Genomic DNA, 22,489 nt, shown 5'->3' on the forward strand with positions numbered 1-22,489 from the left:
ATCTTCTTAGAGAAGCATCTGCCTGATCTCTCTTTTTTCTTTTGTATGGAATTTTTAAGAGGCATTCGGCAACCATCTCATTTTGTCTGTATCATGATGACAATATAGTAACTCGTTTTGCCTTGTGAAATGCTTGTCGATTGCCAGCGCCGAGCAAGACTGCAGATGCAAAATATTTTTGTTACTCGCTAAAGCAACCATTAATGGCACACCCACTGGTGAAAAGTTGTATGAATTGACACAACTGGAGCCATTGGTGCGCTTGCTCACTGTATTTAACAGATGCAAAATGGTGAGCCTTGCAATAAATTTACTACACTGTATCTCATTTGTTTACTTCATGCTGGGTTTTGCTGTATAATGGATACAGCTATTTACAAATACCGTTGTTGGGTGTTTTTTTTTTCCTGGTGGTTTGCTCGTTTGCTTCAGTAGATTTGTGAAACAACAAGACATTTCGGGGACCTTCAGTATCCTTAGCATCTTAACGCCACATATGAGAGATTCCCTGATTATAAAGTTGATTATTTAATTAGGGCCTTTCTCATAATGTTGCAAAGCTAAAGCAAGATGGAAAGGAAGGTCTTTAGCAAAAAAGAAAAAGAAAAAGAAAAAGAAAGAACTACAAAAATAGGAGTTATATAAAATGGTAAGAACTCTAAGTCAACTTGCCGGTGAGGGGCGGATGATTATATAATAAGCACAATCCATGCTCCTGTTCTTATTATTTAGTAGTATATTTATCCATCGGTGGGGTGAGAACTCTAAAATGAGTTTCATTTGGACTAAAATCAAGGTTTCTGTTCTAGTTAATTATGACCATTGTGTCACAAGCTCGGTTCATATCAATAGCAAAGTGCTTTGAAAACCCGACTTTTAAATCGGTTCTCTTAAACAAGTTCCAGATAGCAAAACATGTATTATCTGGTTCATTAAGTGCTTTTGTTCGTTCCTAATTCTATCAACAGGCTGCTTGAGGTTCTGCGGCTGTTTTTGTAGAATCTGCGGAACTTGCAAACTATTTTGTCATAATACAATGGTTTGACCATTTAGCCGCACAGTATACAGTGCATATATTTTGAAGATGTGATGTCCTTGAACCTAAAGGAGGCTGGGAAAACATTGTCTGAGGAAAGGCACTTAAACAAATTGAAATAATATTTTACTGATTGAAAACATTTATATACCTATCCATCTTATACAGTATCAAACTCTGGGCAGCTCCCAAGCGATAAGAGTGACATCAAGTGAGTGTCTAAAACATGTCCTATAAAGTATAGGAATATATCCAGGGTCATATATTTATAAAATTCTCCCATCTCCAGTCATGGAATGCACCTGCTCTGGCTATGGATGATGGGATTGGCTTAGAACAGACAAACTGAGCTGGAAATAATGTGGACTGTGGATGATGGGAAAGGCACAGGGCAGACAAACTCAGCTGGGAACAATATGAACCCATCTCCATTCCTGGAGTGCGCCCTTGCTCTGGCTGTGGATGATGGGAAAGGCATAGTGCACACAACTCAGCTGGGAATAAAATGAACCCAACTCCATTCCTGGAGTTGCCACCCTTGCTCTGGCTGTGGATGATGGGAAAGGCATAGTGCACACAACTCAGCTGGGAATAAAATGAACCCAACTCCATTCCTGGAGTTGCCACCCTTGCTCTGGCTGTGGATGATGGGATTGGCTTAGAACAGACAAATTGAGCTGGAAATAATGTGGACTGTGGATGATGGGAAAGGCACAGGGCAGAGAACCTCAGTTGGGAACAATATAAACCCATCTCCTGTCCTGGAATGCACTTGCTCTGGCTGTGGATGATGGGACTGGCCTAGGACAACCAAACTCAGCTGGGAATAAAATGAACCCAACTCCATTCCTGGAGTGCGCCCTTGCTCTGGCTGTGGATGATGGGAAAGGCATAGTGCACACAAACTCAGCTGGGAATAAAATGAACCCATCTCCAGTCCTGGAATGCACTTGCTCTGGCTGTGGATGATGGGACTGGCCTAGGACAGCCAAACTCAGCTGGGAATAAAATGAACCCAACTCCATTCCTGGAGCGCGGCCTTGCTCTGGCTGCGGACGATGGGCTCCCTCAGCCCCTTTAACCAGGCCCTCCGACTCAGCCGCCACTGCCCTCCAAGCACCAGGGCGCCCATGCTTCCGCCGCGCACCATGGGAGCGCCTTCTGTGCGGTTCCCCCACCTCAGAGGGTCCATTGGGCAAGCGGGCCCGTCCGGCGGGGCCACCGCGGGCTGCGAGCGAGGCCGAGCGGGGAGGCGCGGCGAGGGGAGCGGCTCTCCTCCTCCTTCTCCTCCGCCTCCTCCTCCCCCGCCGCTTCCCAGGCTGCGTCGCCCGAGCGGAGCATCGGCGGCAGCGGCGGCGGAGGCCGTCCCAGCATGCGAGAGTGAGATGCCTGCCCGGGCGGCTCCGGCTACTCCGGCATCATCATCATCGGCAACGGCAGCAGCGGCAGCGTCGGCGGCGGTGGTTGTTCCCCCTCAGGCCGAAGCGCCCCGGATGCGACTGCGAGGCCGGCGCCTGGCGCGGCACAAACACTTCTATAGGACTCCCTCGCCCCGCTGAGGCCCCGCTGAGGCCCGCTCGCCCGCCTCATGGAGCCCCACGCCTCCGCCTCCGCCTCCGCCTCAGCCCGGCTGGGCCGCCTGCGGGACTCGCACGGGAAGGTAACCCCCGTTGCCGGGCAGGCCGAGGCGGGCCGCGTGCGCCGTAAGGAAGGGCCCGCCGGGGGTGTGTCAGGCAGGCGAGTGGCGGTGGAGGGAGAAGGGGGGAAAAAAAAGGGAGGCGGCCTTGCAACGCCCGGCCGGGCCTGGTGGTTTTCCTCACCCACCTCCTGTCCCCACGCCGCCTCTTCCGCCTTTCCTAGGCTTTGGCGGCTGCGTGCAAGGAAGGCCTCGCTTTCCCCCCCTGGGCTCTCTTTGTCTCTCTCTCTCTCTCCTTTCTCTCCTTCCCTTCTTTCTTCTCTTCCGCCTCTGATCCACTTTCCTTTTCACTTCCTTCCTTCCTTTACTCTCCCTTTCGTACCTGTTCATTCCTTCCTCCCATTCTCCCTTCCCTCCTTCCTTCCTTCCTTCCCCACTCCCTTCCTTTTTCCTCCCTCCTCCTTTTCTCCTTGTTTCCCTCCACCTTTCTCCTTCCTTCCTTCCTTCCTTCCTTTCTTTCTTCCTCCCTCCCTCCCTTTTTCCTCCCTCCTACTCTCCGCCTTTCTCCTTGTTTCCTTCCTTCCTTCCTCCCTCCCTCCCTCCCTCCACCTTTCTCCTTGTTTCCCTCCACCTTTTCCTTCCTTCCTTCCTTCCTTCCTTCCTTCCTTCCTTCCTTCCTTCTCCACTCCCTCCCTTTTTCTCCCTCCCACCCTCCACCTTTCTCCTTGTTTCCCTCCACATTTTCCTTCCTTCCTTCCTTCCTTCCTTCCTTCCTCCCTCGCTCCCTCCCTCCCTCCCTCCCTCCCTCCCTTTTTCCTCCCTCCCACCCTCCACCTTTCTCCTTGTTTCCCTCCACCTTTTCCTTCCTTCCTTCCTTCCTTCCTTCCTTCCTTCCTTCCTTCCTTCCTTCCTTCCTTCCTTCCTTCCTTCCTTCCCCACTCCCTCCCTTTTTCCTCCCTCCCACTCTCCACCTTTCTCCTTGTTTCCCTCCACCTTTTCCTTCCTTCCTTCCCTCCTTCCTTCCCTCCCTCCCTTCCCGTTTTCTTTTATCCCCTTTCTTCTTTTTTCCAACTCTTTCCCCTTACTCTTATATAATCTATTACCTTCCTGCTTCTTCTTTCCTTCCTTAATTCTCTCCCTATTCCTGTGCTTTCTATTCCTATGCTTCCCTCCCTCCTTCCAGTCCATAATTGGTTCTTTCTTAGGTCTAACCTCTTCTAAAGAAATTGGCAGCTTCTAATTGCTTTGTACCATAAGACCAGGTTAGAATTTGAATAGGAGACTACTAGGAAATCTCAGAATTGTATTCTAGACTGGGAACTTAGTCTCTATGTCTGTGTCTGGGTATGTTCATGTTCATTCTGGAAGAAGGTGGCAACCACTTTGGTATGTTGCCAGGAGAACAACATGGATTTGAAGTCACCAGAAGTCCAGCTGAACTCAAACAAGTCGGTGCCTTTTTAATAATGAGAAAAGTTGGATGGGAAGTATAATACTTTTCTCTGTTGCCCTGTGCAGATCTGATTGAGGGCCTTCAGGTACAACTTAACAATCATGGTAGAATTTAAAGGATCTGTAAAAGAAAACGTTAAAAAGATATGTTAGGACAATACTGTTGTATGCACTGAATAGTCACAGGTCTAATAAGTAAAAGAAGGAAAATGTAGCTATGAAGTCTCATTGTATTTGTGCACCCAGGTAAAGTTTTCATTTCATTCAGCAATCGTGGCTTGCTAATGGTATACCCCATTATAGTAAACAAGATAAATAATGAACTTACGTTCAGTAATTCATATATGTCTAGGGCCTATATCGTTAGGCCATTTATTCAAACAGCAATGCTTGTAAAATATTTGTTTTGCTGAGGGCTAACATCTCATGCATTTATTTGGGACTGAACTTCAACCCCAAATCATTGGAATGTCCAAATGTATGATTTATGTACTACTTTGTATATCTCCGTATTTCATCCAAGGAGTGATCTGACCTTAATTCTCCCTGTTGATAATGAAGATATTTTTATCTATACATTATAATTGCATAAGATGTGCCTCTAAGCTCCTAGCTTATCTCTGACCTTGCAGGGAATGTAAAAAGAAAAACTAACAGTGTTTTAAACACAGTCTTGTTCTTTGAATCATTCTGATATGCTTATAGTCACAATGCTACTGCAATCAGTAATGTTTTTCATGCTTGGAGATTAAAGTCTCCCATTCTGGTAAGGTACATAACGGCACAGACACATTTCTTTATTCCAACTTCAATATTTTACTGTTCTAACTTCAAGACTACTGTGTTAGTCTATGCGCCTATAACAGATAAAAGTCCTTTTCCCCCAAAAAATATGTTGCTGGTAGCTGTAAAGCTTCTATACTACCCCAAAAATATGGTGCGAGTTGTTTCTCCTACTTCTTTGTATACATCTTTAACTTTATAGTGCTCCCTGTGACAGCCTTTGCATTATGTGATTATGAATGAAGTAAATTCATATATGAACGACTGTAAAAGAGAACAACTGGATTCAGGGCACTGTTCTAAATTTTGATGGGATTGTTTATATTGGGATTAGCATATGATGTCAATCAAAACGTTCTGGTTTATGATTACGCTTTAGTGTGCTGTGTGGACCGAGTCACTGTGACTTACTCATCAAATCAAAGTTTTAACAAACTTACGTATCCTTTGTTCTCTACAGATTGCCTATAGGGGTAAACTTTGTATATACAAGTATAATGTAATATAGAACCAATTCATGCAAAATACACTAGGTTAAAAAAAGAATGATAGTTATAGAAATGTATTATAAATTAATACATATGTACATGAGATAAGTATAATAGAATTGTAACTTAATTCTCTGATAAATATATTGTGTTTCTTTTCCGTTTTCCTTTTTCCTGTTCAGTTCCCTAATCCTGACTGAAACAAATCTTCCAGGCTTACTGTTACCTGTAAACTAGAACAATGTGTTATGATCAACTACCTGGAATTCATACCTTACTGGCTTATAAAATGCCTTTTAGAAAAATAATTTAAATTTGCCCTGAACATTCCATCAAGATTGTTAAGATCTGGTATCTCCTATTAAGAACAGTAATTGGCATTAGCTACTTTAGTTGCTATCTTCTATATATTTTATTTATGCTAAATGTATCAGTAAGGACCAGCCAGGTTTGTTTATTTATTTAGCGTATGGGTGGTCACACACAGTATTAAAACACTTCATGTTTTAATTAAATAAACATTAAAACACCAGCCAGGTTTTTAGTTTCCTCAGGTTTTTAAAACAATACAACATACAAGCAAATTTACTGAAAAAGCGTCAGTACATCGAAAGCTGTAAAACTCTGCAAGTTACTTGCAGTAAATCAGCGACCGTTTCAGGCTCAAAATTTTTTAGCAATAGTGACAAAAATAACATTTTTTTAGTTCTGTTGAAGTTCAGAAAGCTTAGGGGAAAATTGGGAATGAATTTGCATGTAAACTCCAATTCAGGTTTTAGGGTTTATTTTCTAGGTCAACCATTTCAGGTTGCGCTGAAGTTGGTGAATTTCAATGTTCTATTGAAAATATAGCATTCCCATGAGCTTTAACTCCATATATAGCATCCTTCCATATATAGCATCCTTCCAGCTATTTTATTTATTTTTATATATATATATATATATATATATATATATATATATATATATATATATATATATATATATATATATATATATATATATATATATATATATTATATAAATAGCTGGAAGGATGCTTTATATATATAAGATAGCTGTATCCCTATGTGTCTTTTAGCAGCTCTGCCATCAGTACAAGTTAATAGTACAATCTGTTGTAATCAGCTACTTTGAGGATTATTTTGGTTGAAAAACTGTCTACAAAAGAAACCTTCATCACCTGAATTTTGTCAATCTTATTTTCAGTAACTGGGAAAAAAAAAAGTCAAATTATCTTTCATGGTGAGGCGTTCTGTTTCAAATAATTATTTTGATTTTATAAATCTGTTACGGCACGAATGCTTTTATTTTGGAGCTCGACTCAAACTCACCAAATTGCTTTTGTGTGTGTGTGTGTGTTTTATTTCTTTTAAATCTAATCACTTTGGAATCACTTCTTGAAAGGTTCCCCATATGTTTACTGCTGCACCATCTGGACTATTTTTAGGTCATTACAATCTGTTGTGTAAATAAGTATCTTAATATGTAGCAAATGTGCTTTTTTGTTTTTTTTACCCAAAATGTTGAGCCTGCATAAGGATATATATGTGTGTGTGTGTGTGTGTGTGTGTGTGTGTGTGTGTGTGTGTGTGTGAATGCACACACATATTGGGAAGGGGAGCAGAGTAAAATTAAATCTGATCTATAACTCAGAGGGAGCCATGCCCATTTCATTTTGTCTTCCAGCCATCGTAATTGGAAGAGATCTTGAGCTGTTTCACCAAGTGTGCTAATACGGTATTTGATGACATGTTGGAAAATGTACGAACAGACTTTGCTGGAGAAAAGAGTTTGCAGTGATACAATTTTAAAGAAGTGGTAATGGGATGCTCAATTCATTTATGCAAACCAAACTTGACAGTTGCTGAAATAATCAGAAGAACACATATAGGCACTGGCCCTTTCAGAAGAAATCAGAAATCTTTAGACTTGCTGAAAATATTGGACTGTTTGCCTCTAGCGAACATGTTGTTGCCTGACAGAAATGGGGCATGCCTTTGTTATGAGAGTACAATTACTGTTTTCATCAGAATAGAGCTGGCAAGGACCTTGGACGTCTTCTAGTCCTTCTCAAGCAGGAGATCTTATACCGTTTCAGACAAGCAACTGTCCAGTCTCTTCTTAAAAACCTCCAGTGATGAAGCACCTACAACTTCTGAAGGCAAGTTGTGGATGCTTCACTGGTTCATTGTCCTCACTGTTAGGAAGTTTCTCCTCAATTCCAGGTTCTCTCCTTGATTAGCTTCCATCCATTGTTTTTTATCCTGCCCTCCACTGCTTTGGAAAATAAATTGACCCCTTCCTCTTTGTGGCAGCCTTTCAAATACTAGAATACTGCTATCGTGTCCCCACTAGTCCTTCTTTTCTCTAGACTTGTTGTTAGTTGCAAAGTCATGTCCAACCTATCGCGATCCCATGGACAACATTCCTCCAGGCCTTCCTGTCCTCTACCATCCTCTGGAGTCCATTTAAGCTCACGCCGACTGCTTCAGTGACTCCATCCAGTCACTTCATTCTCTGTCGTCCCTTTCTTCTTTTGCCCTCAGTCTTTCCCACCATTAGGCTCTTCTCCAGTGAATCCTTCCTTCTCATTAGGTGGCCAAAATATTTGAGTTTCATCTTCAGGATCTGGCCTTCTAAAGAGCAGTCAGGGTTGATCTCCTCTAGGACTGACCAGTTTGATTGCTTTGCAGTCCAAGGGACTTGCAGGAGTCTTCTCCAGCACCATGGTTCAAAGGCCTCAATTCTTCGGCGCTCAGCCTTCCTTATGGTCCAACTTTCACAGCCATCCATTGCAACTGGGAAAACCATAGTTGAAAATCATAGTTCTCTAGACTAGCCAAACCAAAATCTTGTAGCAGTTCTTCATATGTTTTAGTCTCCATATAGTTTAGTCTACTAGAAATAACTCTTCCCAAAGTGAGTGTTTGGCGGATATTTTATATATTTCATCTTGTCTAGACTTTTATCTTCTTGAAGGACCAATAAGCAGATGGAGCAGAAATTTGTCTCATTAAAATTTTGGTGGGTAACAGCTGATTCTCGAAGTCAGTGGCATGGGGTCCTTGGTGTTCTCTGAGCTTGGTTGTTTTCTTGCCAGGATTTCATTACCCAACTAGGTAACATCATCAGTTCAGTAGTATAAAGGCAATTCCCACTCTCTTCTAGCACTGATGATGTTACCTAGTTGGGTAATGAAATGCCTGCAAGAAAACAATCCTGCTCAGAAAGCACCAAGGACCCCACAGTTTAATCCTGAGCTACAAATATTCTCTTCTATTCCTATCAATGACACGCTGAAAATTCCTGGCACAGTATATGACATTTCTGTACCTTATTATTAAGGAAAATAAAACATTTCTACATGCGTAATTGGTCTCTTCTATACAACGATTACATGGGTAGACCAGTTGTTGTTTGTCTCTGGCCAGTTTAGTTTCCACTCATAAAATGAGTTGTGAAATCTTACTGGGGAACACTATTGAGCAATTACGTTTATTTATTTTTTTAGAAATTCTGCTTGTTTACTGGAAAGCTGTGGTGTTTATTTGTAGTGAAATAATTAGGCAGAGCTGTAGTTAGGCAGAGTAATTTTCATCCCTGACCCAGAGGCATCTCCCCCCCCCCACACTCCAAAGAGTATAGAACAGTATGTACAGTGCCACTTATTTGAATCTCTGGGAATTGGGCATCATGTTAATAATAAAATCACAAAATACAAAGCCCTGCAAATAGAAATAGAACCATTGTGGCAAAAGAAAGCAGGGGTAGTTCCAATAATAATAGCCATCTTGGCTGAAATCCCAAAGCATCTGGAGTACCATTTGAATATCATTGGCTTTGACAAAACCACCATGGGATAATAAAATAGAAGAAAAAAATATTGGAGTAGATCACAAAGTACCGTATTTTTCGGACTATAAGACGCACCAGAGTATAAGACGCACCAAGATTTTGAACAGATAAACAAGAAAAAAAAAAAAGATTTTGCCCTCCCCGGCCCCCAGGAGCACTCTACAGGCCTCCCAAATCCTCTGCAGGCCACATTTTTGCGAAAAATGGGCCCATTTTTATGAAAAACGAGCCCGTTTTTGGCTTCCCAAACTCCCCATGCATCACGTTTTTGCCTTCCACAGACCCCAGGACCACTCTGCAGGTCTCGAAAAACCTGCGCGCCCCATTTTTGCGAGAAATGGGCCTGTTTTTGGCAAAAACGGGATGTGCGGGATGGGGTTTCGGGAGGCCAAAAATGGCTGTGTTCGGTGTATAAGACACACCAACATTTCCACCCTCTTTTAGGGGGGAAAAAGGTGTGTCTTATACTCCGAAAAGTACGGTATCCAGGTCTGAAAATCAAAACTTGAAAGATTATGGCAGAAATCACATATGGTGGCCCCAGTGGTTACCAGCACACTGGGTACCATACCCAAAAGCTCTGGATGGCACATCGACAAAATTTCCATCTGACAAATGACAAAAGTCCCCACTGCTTAGGTCTACACTTATATTACGCCGACACTTTGCGACATCCTCAGTTCTTGCCAAGAGCTTTTTATTTATTTATTTATTTATTTGATTTATATGCCGCTCTTCTCCAGAGACTCAGGGCGGCTTACAATGCGTTAAGCAATAGTCTTCATACTTTTGTATATTTTTTTTACAAAGTCAGCTTATTGCCCCCACAAACTGGGTCCTCATTTCACCTACCTTACAAAGGATGGAAGGCTGAGTCAACCTTGAGCCTGGTGAGATTTGAACCTGCAGAAATTGCAGGCAGCTGTGTTAATTACAGGGTGCATTAAACCACTGTACTACCAAGCTTGATGCTCATGAAGCTCAACAACAGCTAAAGAACTGACAGCTCTGATTTCACATTATCGTGTGTATAATAATAATAATAATAATAATAATAATAATAATAATAATAATAATAATAATAATAATAATAATAATAATGTGTTCTTTAAAGGTCTGTAATAAGCTCCAGAAAGAAACTTGGTTAAGGTGCTTGAGTGCGTGGATCATTAAATTCATTTGCTTGCATAGGAAATAATGTATTTCTAAGGTCAGGAGTACTGATCTGTGAATCCCCAAATTTGCTAAGCTAAAGGTAGCTTATAGAGACTGAATTTCTCAGCGAAGCATAGAGAGACTAGATAAAAGGGCAGTTGGGTAAAATTATTCTTTTTGTGGATGTGCGTGTGTGTACGCGCGTGCGCATATATATAAAATAACATTTTTTTAAAGAACTGAGCACTTAATTCTTTTTAAAGGATTTGCACATAATGGTAGAATTATCCTGAATAAATTTATCCCTCTTGGGAATTTTATATTCACTTCTTATTTACTGAAATAAGAACTATTAAGCTATGCCAAGCATATCTTAGCATTATGAAATTAAGTTATGGCAAGCTTTGGGATTATGTGCTCCACAGGAAGGGTGGAGTCTGAAACTTCCAATATGTCTTGAATACGCCAGTTTCCTGTTATATGTAAATATGTAGATCTAGTATACATTAATTGCTTGATTTAACTGCTTAATTCTATAGCGCAGTATTTCATTAACCAGTTAATTAACTAGAGTTAGACCCCATTTCAGATATAATGCTAAAGCATTATTTAGTTATATGCATGAGCTGGCTTGGGCTGGTGAATTTACTTTTTGTTGGCATGGCTGTAAACTGAAGATCAGAGAAGCCTTTAAGGTTTAACTGGCTGGAATCTTTTGTTATATCCGAAATGGATAAACTTTGATTAGTTTAAACTAGAGGATGGTATGCAACATAATAAACTACAGCTTGTAGTTTCTTAGTGTAATCAACTAGCCAATGCCGCCCCCCTCCCATTTCATATAAAAAAGAAGAATTTCAAAGTAGGATGTAGATCTTCTGATCACCTAATGCTTATGCATTAACCAAATCTGTTTGGCTTTCACTTAATGTGAACATAGAACGGAGTTGGAAGGGACCTTAGAGGTCTTCTAGTCCAACCCTCTGCTCGAGCAGGAGGCCCTCTATACCATTTCAGACAAATGGCTGTCCAGTCTCTTCTTAAAAGCTTCCAATGATGGAGCACCCACAACTTCCGAAGGCAAGCTATTCCACAGGTTGGTTGGTAGGAAAATTCTCCTTAGTTCTAGGTTGCTTCTCTCCTTGATTAGTTTCCATCCATTGCTTCTTGTCCTGCCTTTAGGTGCTTTGAAAAATAGGTTGACCCCCTCATCTTTGTGGGGGGTCAGACCCCCTCAAATATTGAAAGACTGTAACCATGTCTCTCTTACTCCTTTTCACTAGACTAGACATACCCATTTCCTGCAAATGGTCTTCATGTGTTTTAGCCTCCAGCTGTTGTGGTCCGCCAGCAGCCTGCGGAGCTGGCAACGGAATCGGACAGTGAGGAGGCTGGGGAGGAACATGGGCCAGTCCTGGAGTCTGGGGAAGGCCCAGATGAGGGCTCTGCATCGGAGGCAGAGATGGGGCCAGGGCCATCTGGGAGTGATGCGCGGACTCTGGATCCTCCAGAGTCAGACAGCAGAGAGGCAGAGGAACAGGGGGAGCCTGTTCCTAGTGTGTGCATGCGCAGAGCTGCCAGAAGGCATGAACAGTTAAAAGGGATGACTGGAGATGATTGGCTCCTCCCATAAGGCTTAAAAGAGAAGCAAAGGCACGTGGGCCCTTTGCAGGAAAGCAACGTTGTTAATTCTGTTCCCAGTCGGCATCTCTGTTTGATTCTGGAATCTGTGTGGCTTTGCCAAGTAGGTCTTCGGCAGAGTGTCAAAGGAGATAAAGGTTGGTGATTATACCGAAGGACTTCTCCCGAAGGACTTTTTGCAACTAATTGGGACTCAGCTGTGAATGAACGTACTTCACAGCTGTTGCAATAAAAGAGGTTTTTGGGACTACTTGTGTGTTTTAATGACTCAGGAAGCCTAGGTCACAACACCAGTGAGACTGGAGGCTAAAAGCATATTATTTAGATAACGTGTTTTGGTGAGAACCCAGTATTTTTATTAGGTTTACAACATCTCATGAAGTGAACAACAGTTTTCCATCCTTGGATAATGGAAAACTAGAATGTTTTCCAAAACGAAAGTGGAAGCTTTAACTTTCTGTTATTCCTTTATTACCAGACTTTAGCTATCAAATTCAGCCGCACCTTTTCTTAGATAACACACTTCGAGATGGCAGGCTGGGGAAAACATTCTGCGGACAGTGAAATCCTGAACACTTTTCAGCATGTTTTACATGGCAATTGAAATCCACATTGAGGTCGGTCGTAAGGCACTTTTAGTACAGTTTGTTCCCCACAAGGCAGTTTGTTAGTTTTAACAATATCGATATAAAGCTGTAAACAATTGTAATACTTACAATTGAAAAGTGCTATGTAAAAGTTGAGGCTGCTCAAGCTCTCCAATCTTAAAAGAAGAAAGTCTTGCTTCAAAGAAGGGCACATATAATATATATAATTATATATAATATAATCAATATATTATATATATATTATAATTAATCTGTGGAATGGTTTGCCTTCAGAAGTTGTGGATGCCCCATCTTTGGAAGCTTTTAAGAAGAACAAAACCACCTGCTTGAACGGGGTTGGACTAGAAGACCTTCAAGGTCCCTTGGAGGCCCCGTCCTCTGGATTAACTGCAGAGTTTTCTTAAGTTTACCAAGCGCAGAGTAAAATATGTATTGTTCTCTACGTATAAATTAACACATTGCAATAAACATTTGTTCAGAAGTATATTATTTTGATATTTTTCGTGTTTTGTTGTGCGAACGTGTGATACGAGGGAACACATACATATGCCAGATCTGAATGAATATATATATTCATGTATATATATATATATTTATGCAGGTCCCCTCTTATACTCTCAGGGAATACAGATACATAATCAGGACAGTTAACCCTTAGTTTGGGGAGTTTGATCCTTTTCCAGTGGTTAAAAAAAAAAGTTAACTTAAAAAAAAAAGAGCAGACAACAATAAAAAGCAAATGGAACTAATAAGAAAACACAGCAATAAATCGATGGCATTTACTTGGTTTAATATTTTATTTTTGTAATAATAGTATTGATTTTTTTTTCCTAAGGAAAATGTTCCATTTCAGAAATAATTAGAAATACTTGTTTTCTTTTAAATACACATTGGAATACTTGATGGGAAGAGATGTTGAACAAATAAAAAAGTTGACTTATTTGAGTTGAAAGTTCAACCTCTTTCGTGTAACTTGCTTGATCCATAAGTTACACTGGGCAGTGGTTGAATTCATGCAATAAATCACTTTAATTCATTATTTTAATCATGGTTTGTTAAACAAGACAGAGAAGTTGAGATCACATATAACATTGTTTCATTTCTGCCTCAGAGAATAATTGGAATAGTTTCCTCCTTTTTTCTAATATTGAGAATTTGAACGTTTCCAGCCCAATATTTATTTTAGATAAATCAAGTTTTTTTATACATTGCCTGTGCAGTTGTTTATTTATTGGTGAGGATATTCACGATTATGCCCCCTTGTGGTTCCCAAGAAATATTAATATAGGTTTAAAAGTACAAGCTTTTAAATCACTTGGTGCACTTCCTTTAAAGACCTGTAATTGTTCTGAAAACAAAATATGAACTTGCCTCTTATGAGATAGGTGGCTATATAAATGACATAAATAAGCAAAAACATCTTTTTACGGTTTTTGTGGCCCCCAAAGAAAAGTGATCCTTGCTTTTTTTAAAAAAATGTGATTTAGACATTTAATGCATGTCAGTGTGCATCCTAGAAATAAGTTTGAAAACTACCCACACATTTCAAATATTATGCTATATAAGTCAACCATTAGTATTTGGAAGTTGTATGTCACATTTATGAAGAGGAAAAATGTCACACACCATTATGTTGCAGACAAAATAATGAAAGTCACAATTTCTTTCCATAAGCATAGTTAAACACCTAAATCCATGATTAAGCCTCATCTTGTACATAAAGCTATTATATAGTGATGACTGGAAAACCATGGCTTGTTGAATACAACATTATATTTCTCTGAAGCCAGCTTGGCCAATGCATTGAACCTCCATCAGTCCAGCTATCTGTAGAAAGGAGCTACTGAAACTCTTATTACGTTAATTTAGGATAGAATAACAGAATAAGAGCCTTGGTGGCGCAGCAGACTAAAGTGCTGTTAAGTAGCCACCAGCTGCCTGCAATTACTGCAAGTTCAAATCTCACCAGGCTCAAGGTTGACTCAGCCTTCCATCCTTCCGAGGTAGGTAAAATGAGGACCCAGATTGTGGGGGCAATAAGCTGACTTTGTATAAAAAAGAACACCGCTTGGGGGTGGGGGGCGAAAGCCCTACTAAGCAGGTATATACAAAAGTATGAAGGCTATTGCTTAACGCATTGTAAGCCGCCCTGAGTCTCCGGAGAAGGGCGGCATATAAATCGAACCAATAAATAAAAATAAATAAATAAATGAGTTGGAAGGGACCTTGGAGGCCTTCTAGTCCAACCCCTGCTCAGGCAGGAAATCGTATACCATTTCATAGCAATGGTTGTCCAATCTCTTCTTAAAAAAACTCCAGGACAGATATTCATATTATGACAGTTGGAATTACCATTGGCCAATTTAGATTAAAAATACATAACTTAATAAGGTGTGCATATGCTATTTAATGAGTGCCAGATAAAATATGTAGAAACCATTCCCTTCCCCTCCCCACATTAACAACTACTTGATTTTTGCTGCCTTCTTTCCTTGTCAATGATCTTAGTCTTCATGTCTGTAAATTATGTGCTAGAATACCTTGGAGTGCTTTAAGGTCAGACTGTAAATCTCAGCCCCTTTTCTTACAGATATTCAGATCTTTCCTTCTCTCCCAACCCCATCTTTTTTTCTCTCTCTTTCTTCTCAAATCCCTGGAGATTCCCCCCCCCCCCAAATTCTTCCTCCATCTGAAGGGATGGTGCTTATTTTGTTAACCTTATGCCATATTAACAAAAGGAGGCTAGTATGAAAAGTAGTCCTCAACATGACGGCCAAAATTGAGCCCAACATTTCTGTTGCTAGGCGAGGCATTTGTGAAGTCAATTTTACCCCATTTTACGACCTTCCTTACCACCGTGGTTAAGTGAATCGCCACCGCTGTTAAGTTAATCACCCGGTTGTTAAGTGAATCTCGCTTCCCCATTGACTTAGCTTGTCAGAAGGTCACACAAAGGTGATCAGGTGACCCCGGGACACCACAACCGTCATAAATATGAGCCAGTTGCCATGCCTGTCTCAATTCTGATCGTGTGATCACAGGGATGCTGCAACGGTCGTAAGTGTGAAAAACGGTCATAAGTCACTTTTTTCCCCAGTGCTATTGTAACTTCGAACAGTCACCAAATGACCTGTTGTAAATCAAGGATTACCTGTACTATATTTCAGAAGAAATTGCGGCTCCTGGACTGTGGACAGTTTCTTCTGATATAGAGAAATAACAAGCTCACGTGTACTGAAATATTTAGAATTAAAGAAGTTGTCAGAGTCAGATCAATGGTCTACCTGGCTCAATAGGACCTTCAGATGGACCGAACAGTAAACAAAGTGCTAAACAAAAACCTGATATTCTACCTTAAGTAAAGATAAAGGTTCCCCACTCACATATGTGCTAGTCGTTCCCGACTCTAGGGGGCGGTGCTCATCTCCGTTTCAAAGCCGAAGAGCCAGCGCTGTCTGAAGACGTCTCCGTGGTCATGTGGATGGCATGACTCAATGCCAAAGGCGCACAGAACGCTGTTCCCTTCCCACCAAAGGTGGTCCCTCTTTTTCCACTTGCATTTTTTACGTGCTTTCGAACTGCTAGGTTGGCAGAAGCTGGGACAAGTAACAGGAGCTCACCCCGTTACGTGGCACTAGGGATTCGAACCGCCGAACTGCCGACCTTTCGATCGACAGGTCTTAGGCACTGAGCCACTGCGTCCCTTTATTCTACCTTGGCCCCCACCAATTTTCTATAGAAAAACACCCCTCAAATCTTTCAGTTGAGAGGTCTTGTTTCCTCCCTCCCATATCTTGTGGGTCTTATTTATCAATCATCTTTGTTTCATAACTTCAAATCTGCTTAATGTTGGTGTACATTGCCGCCAACCATTACATTATCAGAAATGCTTCTAGAGACACGTAATATTAAATTGTCGTTTTTCTTTGAAGCTTGGCTCAGTGCTGGATCCTTGTTCTCTCTGCAGCTGGTCTGAAGTTCAGTGTTTCCAAGTTGGAAAAATTCCCATCCAAGACCTCGGAGCTTTTGCCAGTCCAAAGTATATCCTATCGAGCCCAGGTAGACCCATTGATCTGACTCTGGCAACTTCTTTTATCCTAACGAAGGGATTTCACATATGTTTTTCTTTTGAGCCTGCCCTTCCGTGTCCCTTTATGGGAGATATCAAAAGGAGAAGAATGAAATTAAAGTGGATCGGCATTGCTGATTTTTATCTAAAGGGTTAAAGGTCAGTGAAAACAACATATGTTCCTCTGCTGTTCTATTGATGGCTCATATCTCCCCAATTTTATTTAAAAAAAATACGGGGGGGGGGGGAAGCATATGCTCCCAATTTACATATTTACTAATTAAAAAAAAAAAAAAAGCAGCTTCCTGGAAACATTAAGCAGACAATCTTGGATAACCTTTCACATTGCAGCTAATGGATATCAGCCTGGAAATTTTCATAGGAGGTCTTCTAAATAATGTAAATGATTATGAATATGTAACTAGTTAATATGCAGCTACGAAAGGATTATCATGTAGAGGTTAATGAACATGCTGCACTTCACGGGTTGCATTGCCTTTAGCGCTCTCTGCTCGGAAAGCCCTGCGTCGGGAATCGGAAGGTTTCCGTTGAGCTCTTGTTTCCCCCTATGCAGAAATGGGGGATTTGAGATCTCAACTTCCCCTCCCCACACACAAAACAATTTCATAACACAGAACGCGTTCCTTAACAGTAATAGGACACAGCCCTGTTACAGCATGTTCAGCATTGAATATTTATTGTGGTCTCAGGGATGTGTGCCCGCTGGCCCCATAACCCCGATGGCGTGGTTCCATTGATACAGGTAGTCCTTCGACTTACGACCCCGATCGAGCCCAACATTTCTGTGGCTAAGCGAGACATTTCTTTAGCTGGGTTTTGCCCTGTTTTTACAACCTTTCTTGACTCAGTTGTTAAATGAATCATTGCGGTTGTCAAGTTAGTGACATGTTTGTTAAGTGAGTCTGGCCTCCCCCTTTGACTCTGCCAGTTAGACGGTCACAAAAGGGGATCACGTGACCCCGGGATACGGCAGCAGCCATAAATATGAACCAGTTGCCAAGTATCCCAATTTTGACCATGGGGATGCTGCAGTGGTTGTAAGTGTGAAAAACGGTCGTAAATCACTTTGTTCAGTGCTGTTGTAACTAAATGAAGTGGTGTAAGTCGAGGATTTCCTGTATATCAAGATCACGTGAAGGGTTAATACCACTTTACAATGCCTTGGTAAGGCCACACTTGGAATACTGCATCCAGTTTTGGTCGCCACAATGTAAAAAAGATGTTGAGTCTCTAGAAAGAGTGCAGAGAAGAGCACAAAGAGGATTAGGGGACTGGAGGCTAAAACATAATTGAAGAACGGTTGCAGGAACTGGGTATGTCTAGTTTAATGAAAAGAAGGACCAGGGGAGACATGTTCCAATTTCTCAGGGGTTGCCACAAAGAAGAGGGAGTCAAGCTATTCTCCAAAGCACCTGAGGGCAGGAGAAGAAGCGAAGGATGGAAACTAATCAAGGAGAGAAGCAACTTAGAACTAAGGAGAAATTTCCTGACAGTGAGAACAATTAATCAATGGAAGAACTTGCCTCCAGAAGTTGTGGATGCTCCAACACTGGAAGTTTTTAAGAAGATGTTGGATAACCATTTGTCTGAAGTGGTGTAGGGTTTCCTGCCTAAGCAGGGGGTTGGACTAGAAGACCTCCAAGGTCCCTTCCAACTCTGTTATTCTATTCTATATGTGTACATCTTAGATAACTCTTTAGAAGGGAAAGATACATATAAATCAAGCATCTCTCTTAATCGTATTTGTCCTAAGTGTTTAGTTTTTATGATAACGGACTTAAGCAGATAGAATGATTATCTATAGCTCTTTATGAGCTTAAGACGTGTAGTTTTAGGGAATTTGATAAGCAGAGTAATATTACTTGGTTTTCTTTCTTCTTAAACTGAAAAGGAAAAAACCCATCTGCAACCACGATGGCAATTCCAATATATTAGTCCTATATAAATCTCACTGTGATCAGAATTTTTTCATCCAAGCGGGTTGGTTGGTTGGTTGGTTGCTTTCTTTATGTAATAAAGCAGATACATTTAAACTAAACGCATGCATAAAACGTGTAAGCTCTAGGTAAAAGGTAAAGGTTCCCCTCGCACATACGTGCTAGTCGTTCCCGACTCTAAAGGGCAGTGCTCATCTCCATTTCTAAGCTGAGGAGCCAGCACTGTCCGAAGACATCTCCGTGGTCATGTGGCTGGCATGACTCAATGCCAAAGGCGCACGGAACGCTGTTCCCTTCCCACCAAAGGTGGCCCCTACTTTTCTACTTGCATTTTTTATGTGCTTTCGAACTGCTAGGTTGGCAGAAGCTGGGACAAGTAACGGGAACTCACCCCATTACGTAGCACTAGGGATTCGAACCACTGAACTGCCGACCTTTCGATCGACAAGCTCAGCATCTTAGCCACTGAGCCACCACGTCCTCAAAAAATACCAATATTTACATCCAAATATTCATCTCTGAAAACAGGGCCCTCCTGGTTTCTTCTTCTGTAAACAAGTTTTAGTAGCTTTAGAGTCTGCTCTGGAAGGTTTCCCAGCTTTTAAAGAAGCTCTTCAGAGACACTTGAGAATTAAAATGACAGGAGGGCACCTTATAGAATGTGAGAAATCTCTATGTACACAAGCTCTGCCCGTAACTCTTCGGATTCCACTGTTTCTCTTTCACTATTTCCTAGTTATCAGGCTGGTTAAAACTAAACCAAGTGTTTTTTTCTCAAATTGGTTCTTTCTCAAATCTAGATCAACATATTTTTAAACTTTTAAGAAGTCCATACATCTTAAAATTGGAAAAACACTGTTCATGATTCGTTGGAATTGTAACTTCTCACATTCCCAACCCTCAAAGCGTATATGCTTAATTTGAAAAAAATAAAAATAAAAGTAGTGGTTAAAGGTTTGGGGTTATGACTAGGGAGACTCAGCATCCTTGTCTGTGAAGCTGATTTGAGTGACTTTGGACCTGTCATTCTTTTAAGGCCAATTTCACAATTGTTAATGGTGGGATAAAAACCGAAGAAGGAATGTTATGGATAGGTCCTTAAAAGGTGGGATGGAAATGTAACGGGTTATTATTAAAATTTGCCTAATTTGGGTGGCTGGATGGAGCTCAGTGGTCCAGAAATTGTATTTCAGAGGTGAATGCGATCAATTGCTAGATGAAAATTATAGAATATAACAACTGTAATGCATTTTGTGATTTTTGTTTGCGGTGGCCACATGGTGACCTTTTCACGAAATCCGAAGACGGCCACAACGACAGAAGTTTATGTTTGCTTACATTTGTGCCCTTATGATGCTTTTGAAAAAAATACGAGCCTATGCTTTTGTTTTTATTTTTTTGAACTTTGCCAGAGTGATGCTGTGATTTAGACCCTCCATTAGTCCAAAAATGACATCGTTTTAATGGGGTTCTTTTAAAGAAAACAGACAAGCCAAGTCCTTCATAAACTACATTTGGTTTGGGTTTTGAAAAGGTCGGGGAATTGAAAGCAGATGTGTAGATGGTACAAAAAAAACCAAAACAAAACCCCAGCCTTATCTTGTACGGTGCCATCTTGTTACGGAGCATGTATTGTATCAAAATCTTGAGTGGAGGCTGCCGTAATTTATTCTGTGGTTATCAGTCTGGATTAGGGCATCGTGATAAAGTATGCTGCTTAAGAATGAACATTCTTGCGCCTTTGGGCTGACAAATAAAAATGTATAGCCAGACGCTACTAAATCTATAACGCTGCTGCTCTGGTTTCTAAAACATTGACTTTGCAGCTGTGTGCTTAGCCTTCTCTTTTTCATGAGCAGTTATCTGTTTTAATGACAGGTGGTCAGTAGCTGCCAAGAAAAAATCCAGCACTGGTAAGTGAAAAAAAAAAAATGTTTGATTGCATGCCTAAAATATCAATGCAAATAGTTTATGTCTGCTTTAGAAAAGCGCCCTGCATATATATATATATATATATATATATATTCTTTAGAAAATTAACCAAATTCATATAATACTGCATTCCGGCGCACGGTTTTGACTCTGCTTGGCTTATTAAATTGCACCCATTGCATTGCCTGTGTTATTGCTTTAATTCACCACTATAATCATGCTTCTAAAACCTGCACCTCTTTAAAAAGACGTTCCACGTTCTTCCAGTTAGAATAACTGCATTAAAAAGGTCTTTTAAAAGAAACCTCTGTGTACTTCCAGTTCCAACCATTTATTTTCCCTATTGTTTCCAAGAAAATGTAATACTCATGATTGAGTATTTAAACGGCCTTGAGGGACATCCAAGATATCTCCATAAGTCCAAGTTTAGATTATTGGGTCTGCAATTTAAAAAGGACTTTTTTCCCCCCCACTTGAAAGGTGGTTCCAGTTTATCTAATGGCTGTGAAAGCATATCCTTGTTTAAAGCTTTAGATCAGGGGTCTCCAACCTTGGCAACTTTAAGACTTGTGGACTTCAATTCCCAGAGTTCCTCAGCCAGCTTTACTGGGAATTCTGGGAGTTGAAGTCCACAAGTCTTAAAGTTGCCAAGGTTGGAGACCCCTGCTTTAGATAAACTGAAGACTTTAATGTGTTGCTTTTTTTTTTTTTTTAAATTAATAGAAACAGCTTAAATAAATAAAAAGTTTCCTATGGCCATCTAATTGGGAAAGGGACATTCGAAGGTAAACAGTTGTTTATGCGTTGCGAGAGGTAACCTCCCCTCTTTAACACATTCCAAATTATGCAACATCCATGCTGTGTTTGCTTGGATTTTACGGAAGGAACAACGGGAGTTTGCTTGATTATTATCTGCAGGGTTATTGCAAAAAAAAAAAAAATCATAGCAACTGCCCCCTTTAGTGGAGAGATTAAACTTTTGGTTATACACCATCAAGCATATAATATTTTAAATTTATTTTAAGAGGCTTTTTCTTCATGCCTGAAAGACCTCCCGAACAAATAATTTATAGTTCAGACGTATCAGATGTTTGGTTTTTGATGAGGAGGGGGGCTTAGTTTAAATGCACATAAGCTGCCACCAGAGCATAAGGAGGAGAGGGAGGGAGGGAGGCTCAAGGCCAGCTCAGGCTCATCATATTCAATTGTGGCCATCGGTTTGTTAAAAAAAAAAAACGGTTTAAAGCTAATATGTTCTACTGCTTAAAATTCAGGGGCTGCATTAATTTCCAATAAGATGGATATTATATTGGTGTCTATTGGTGCTTCTGGAATCAAGCTTTTTTTTTTTTTTAAAAAAAAAAAACCACTTTCATACTCCTGCAGAACCTTTATCGTGAAATCTGATGTACAGATTTCTCCACAGAGAGCAGCCCTGCTCTTCATTTTCTTCCCTAGCTGAAGTTCTGAGATGTTCAGCTGAGCCCCCCAAAGAAGAGGGGCTTAATTTTGGGAAAGCAATTTCACACATTTCCACATAATTTGCTTCCACTTCCTATCTTGGTGCAAGGCAGTAGACCCTAGGAAGGAAGACACAGGGTTGAGACCACTAGGCCAACTGTTCCTTCCTTTAGTCTGGTTGTGTTCAATTAGCTAGATGAGACGGAACGAGAAAGCCCATTCAAGTCTATGTCCTATGAAGACTCCTACAAAGTGGCTGAAATCAAGATCAGGGTTGTCCCATCCTTGGCAGCTTTAAGACTGATGGACTTCAACTTTCAGAATTGGCTGGAGAATTCTGAGAGTTGAAGTTCATAAGTCTTAAAAGTCGCCAAGGTTGGACACCGCTGATCTAGAGGCTGTATTGCAATGT

At 40.9% G+C, this 22,489-nt stretch overlaps 1 protein-coding gene across 3 annotated transcripts in view; it reads left to right on the forward strand.

Moving 5' to 3' along the window:
* Positions 1–402: 402 nt before the first annotated feature.
* Positions 403–22,489, forward strand: part of URI1 (URI1 prefoldin like chaperone) — a 48,513-nt gene continuing 26,426 nt past the window's right edge. The window contains exons 1-2 of one of the 3 annotated variants that reach the window (XM_034425738.3): positions 403–2,696; positions 20,563–20,597. In XM_034425738.3, the coding sequence (XP_034281629.2) occupies positions 2,625–2,696; positions 20,563–20,597 (107 nt within the window). In that variant the 5' untranslated portion in view covers positions 403–2,624. Of the gene's footprint in view, positions 2,740–4,070; positions 4,211–20,562; positions 20,598–22,489 lie in introns of those variants that run through there. The other 2 variants (XM_087877018.1, XM_087877019.1) reach the window with 2 other exon arrangements.

Source organism: Pantherophis guttatus, chromosome 11 (genome assembly GCF_059756535.1).
Source record: "Pantherophis guttatus breed Tessera chromosome 11, ASM5975653v1, whole genome shotgun sequence".
In the NCBI taxonomy this organism is placed as follows: domain Eukaryota; kingdom Metazoa; phylum Chordata; class Lepidosauria; order Squamata; family Colubridae; genus Pantherophis; species Pantherophis guttatus.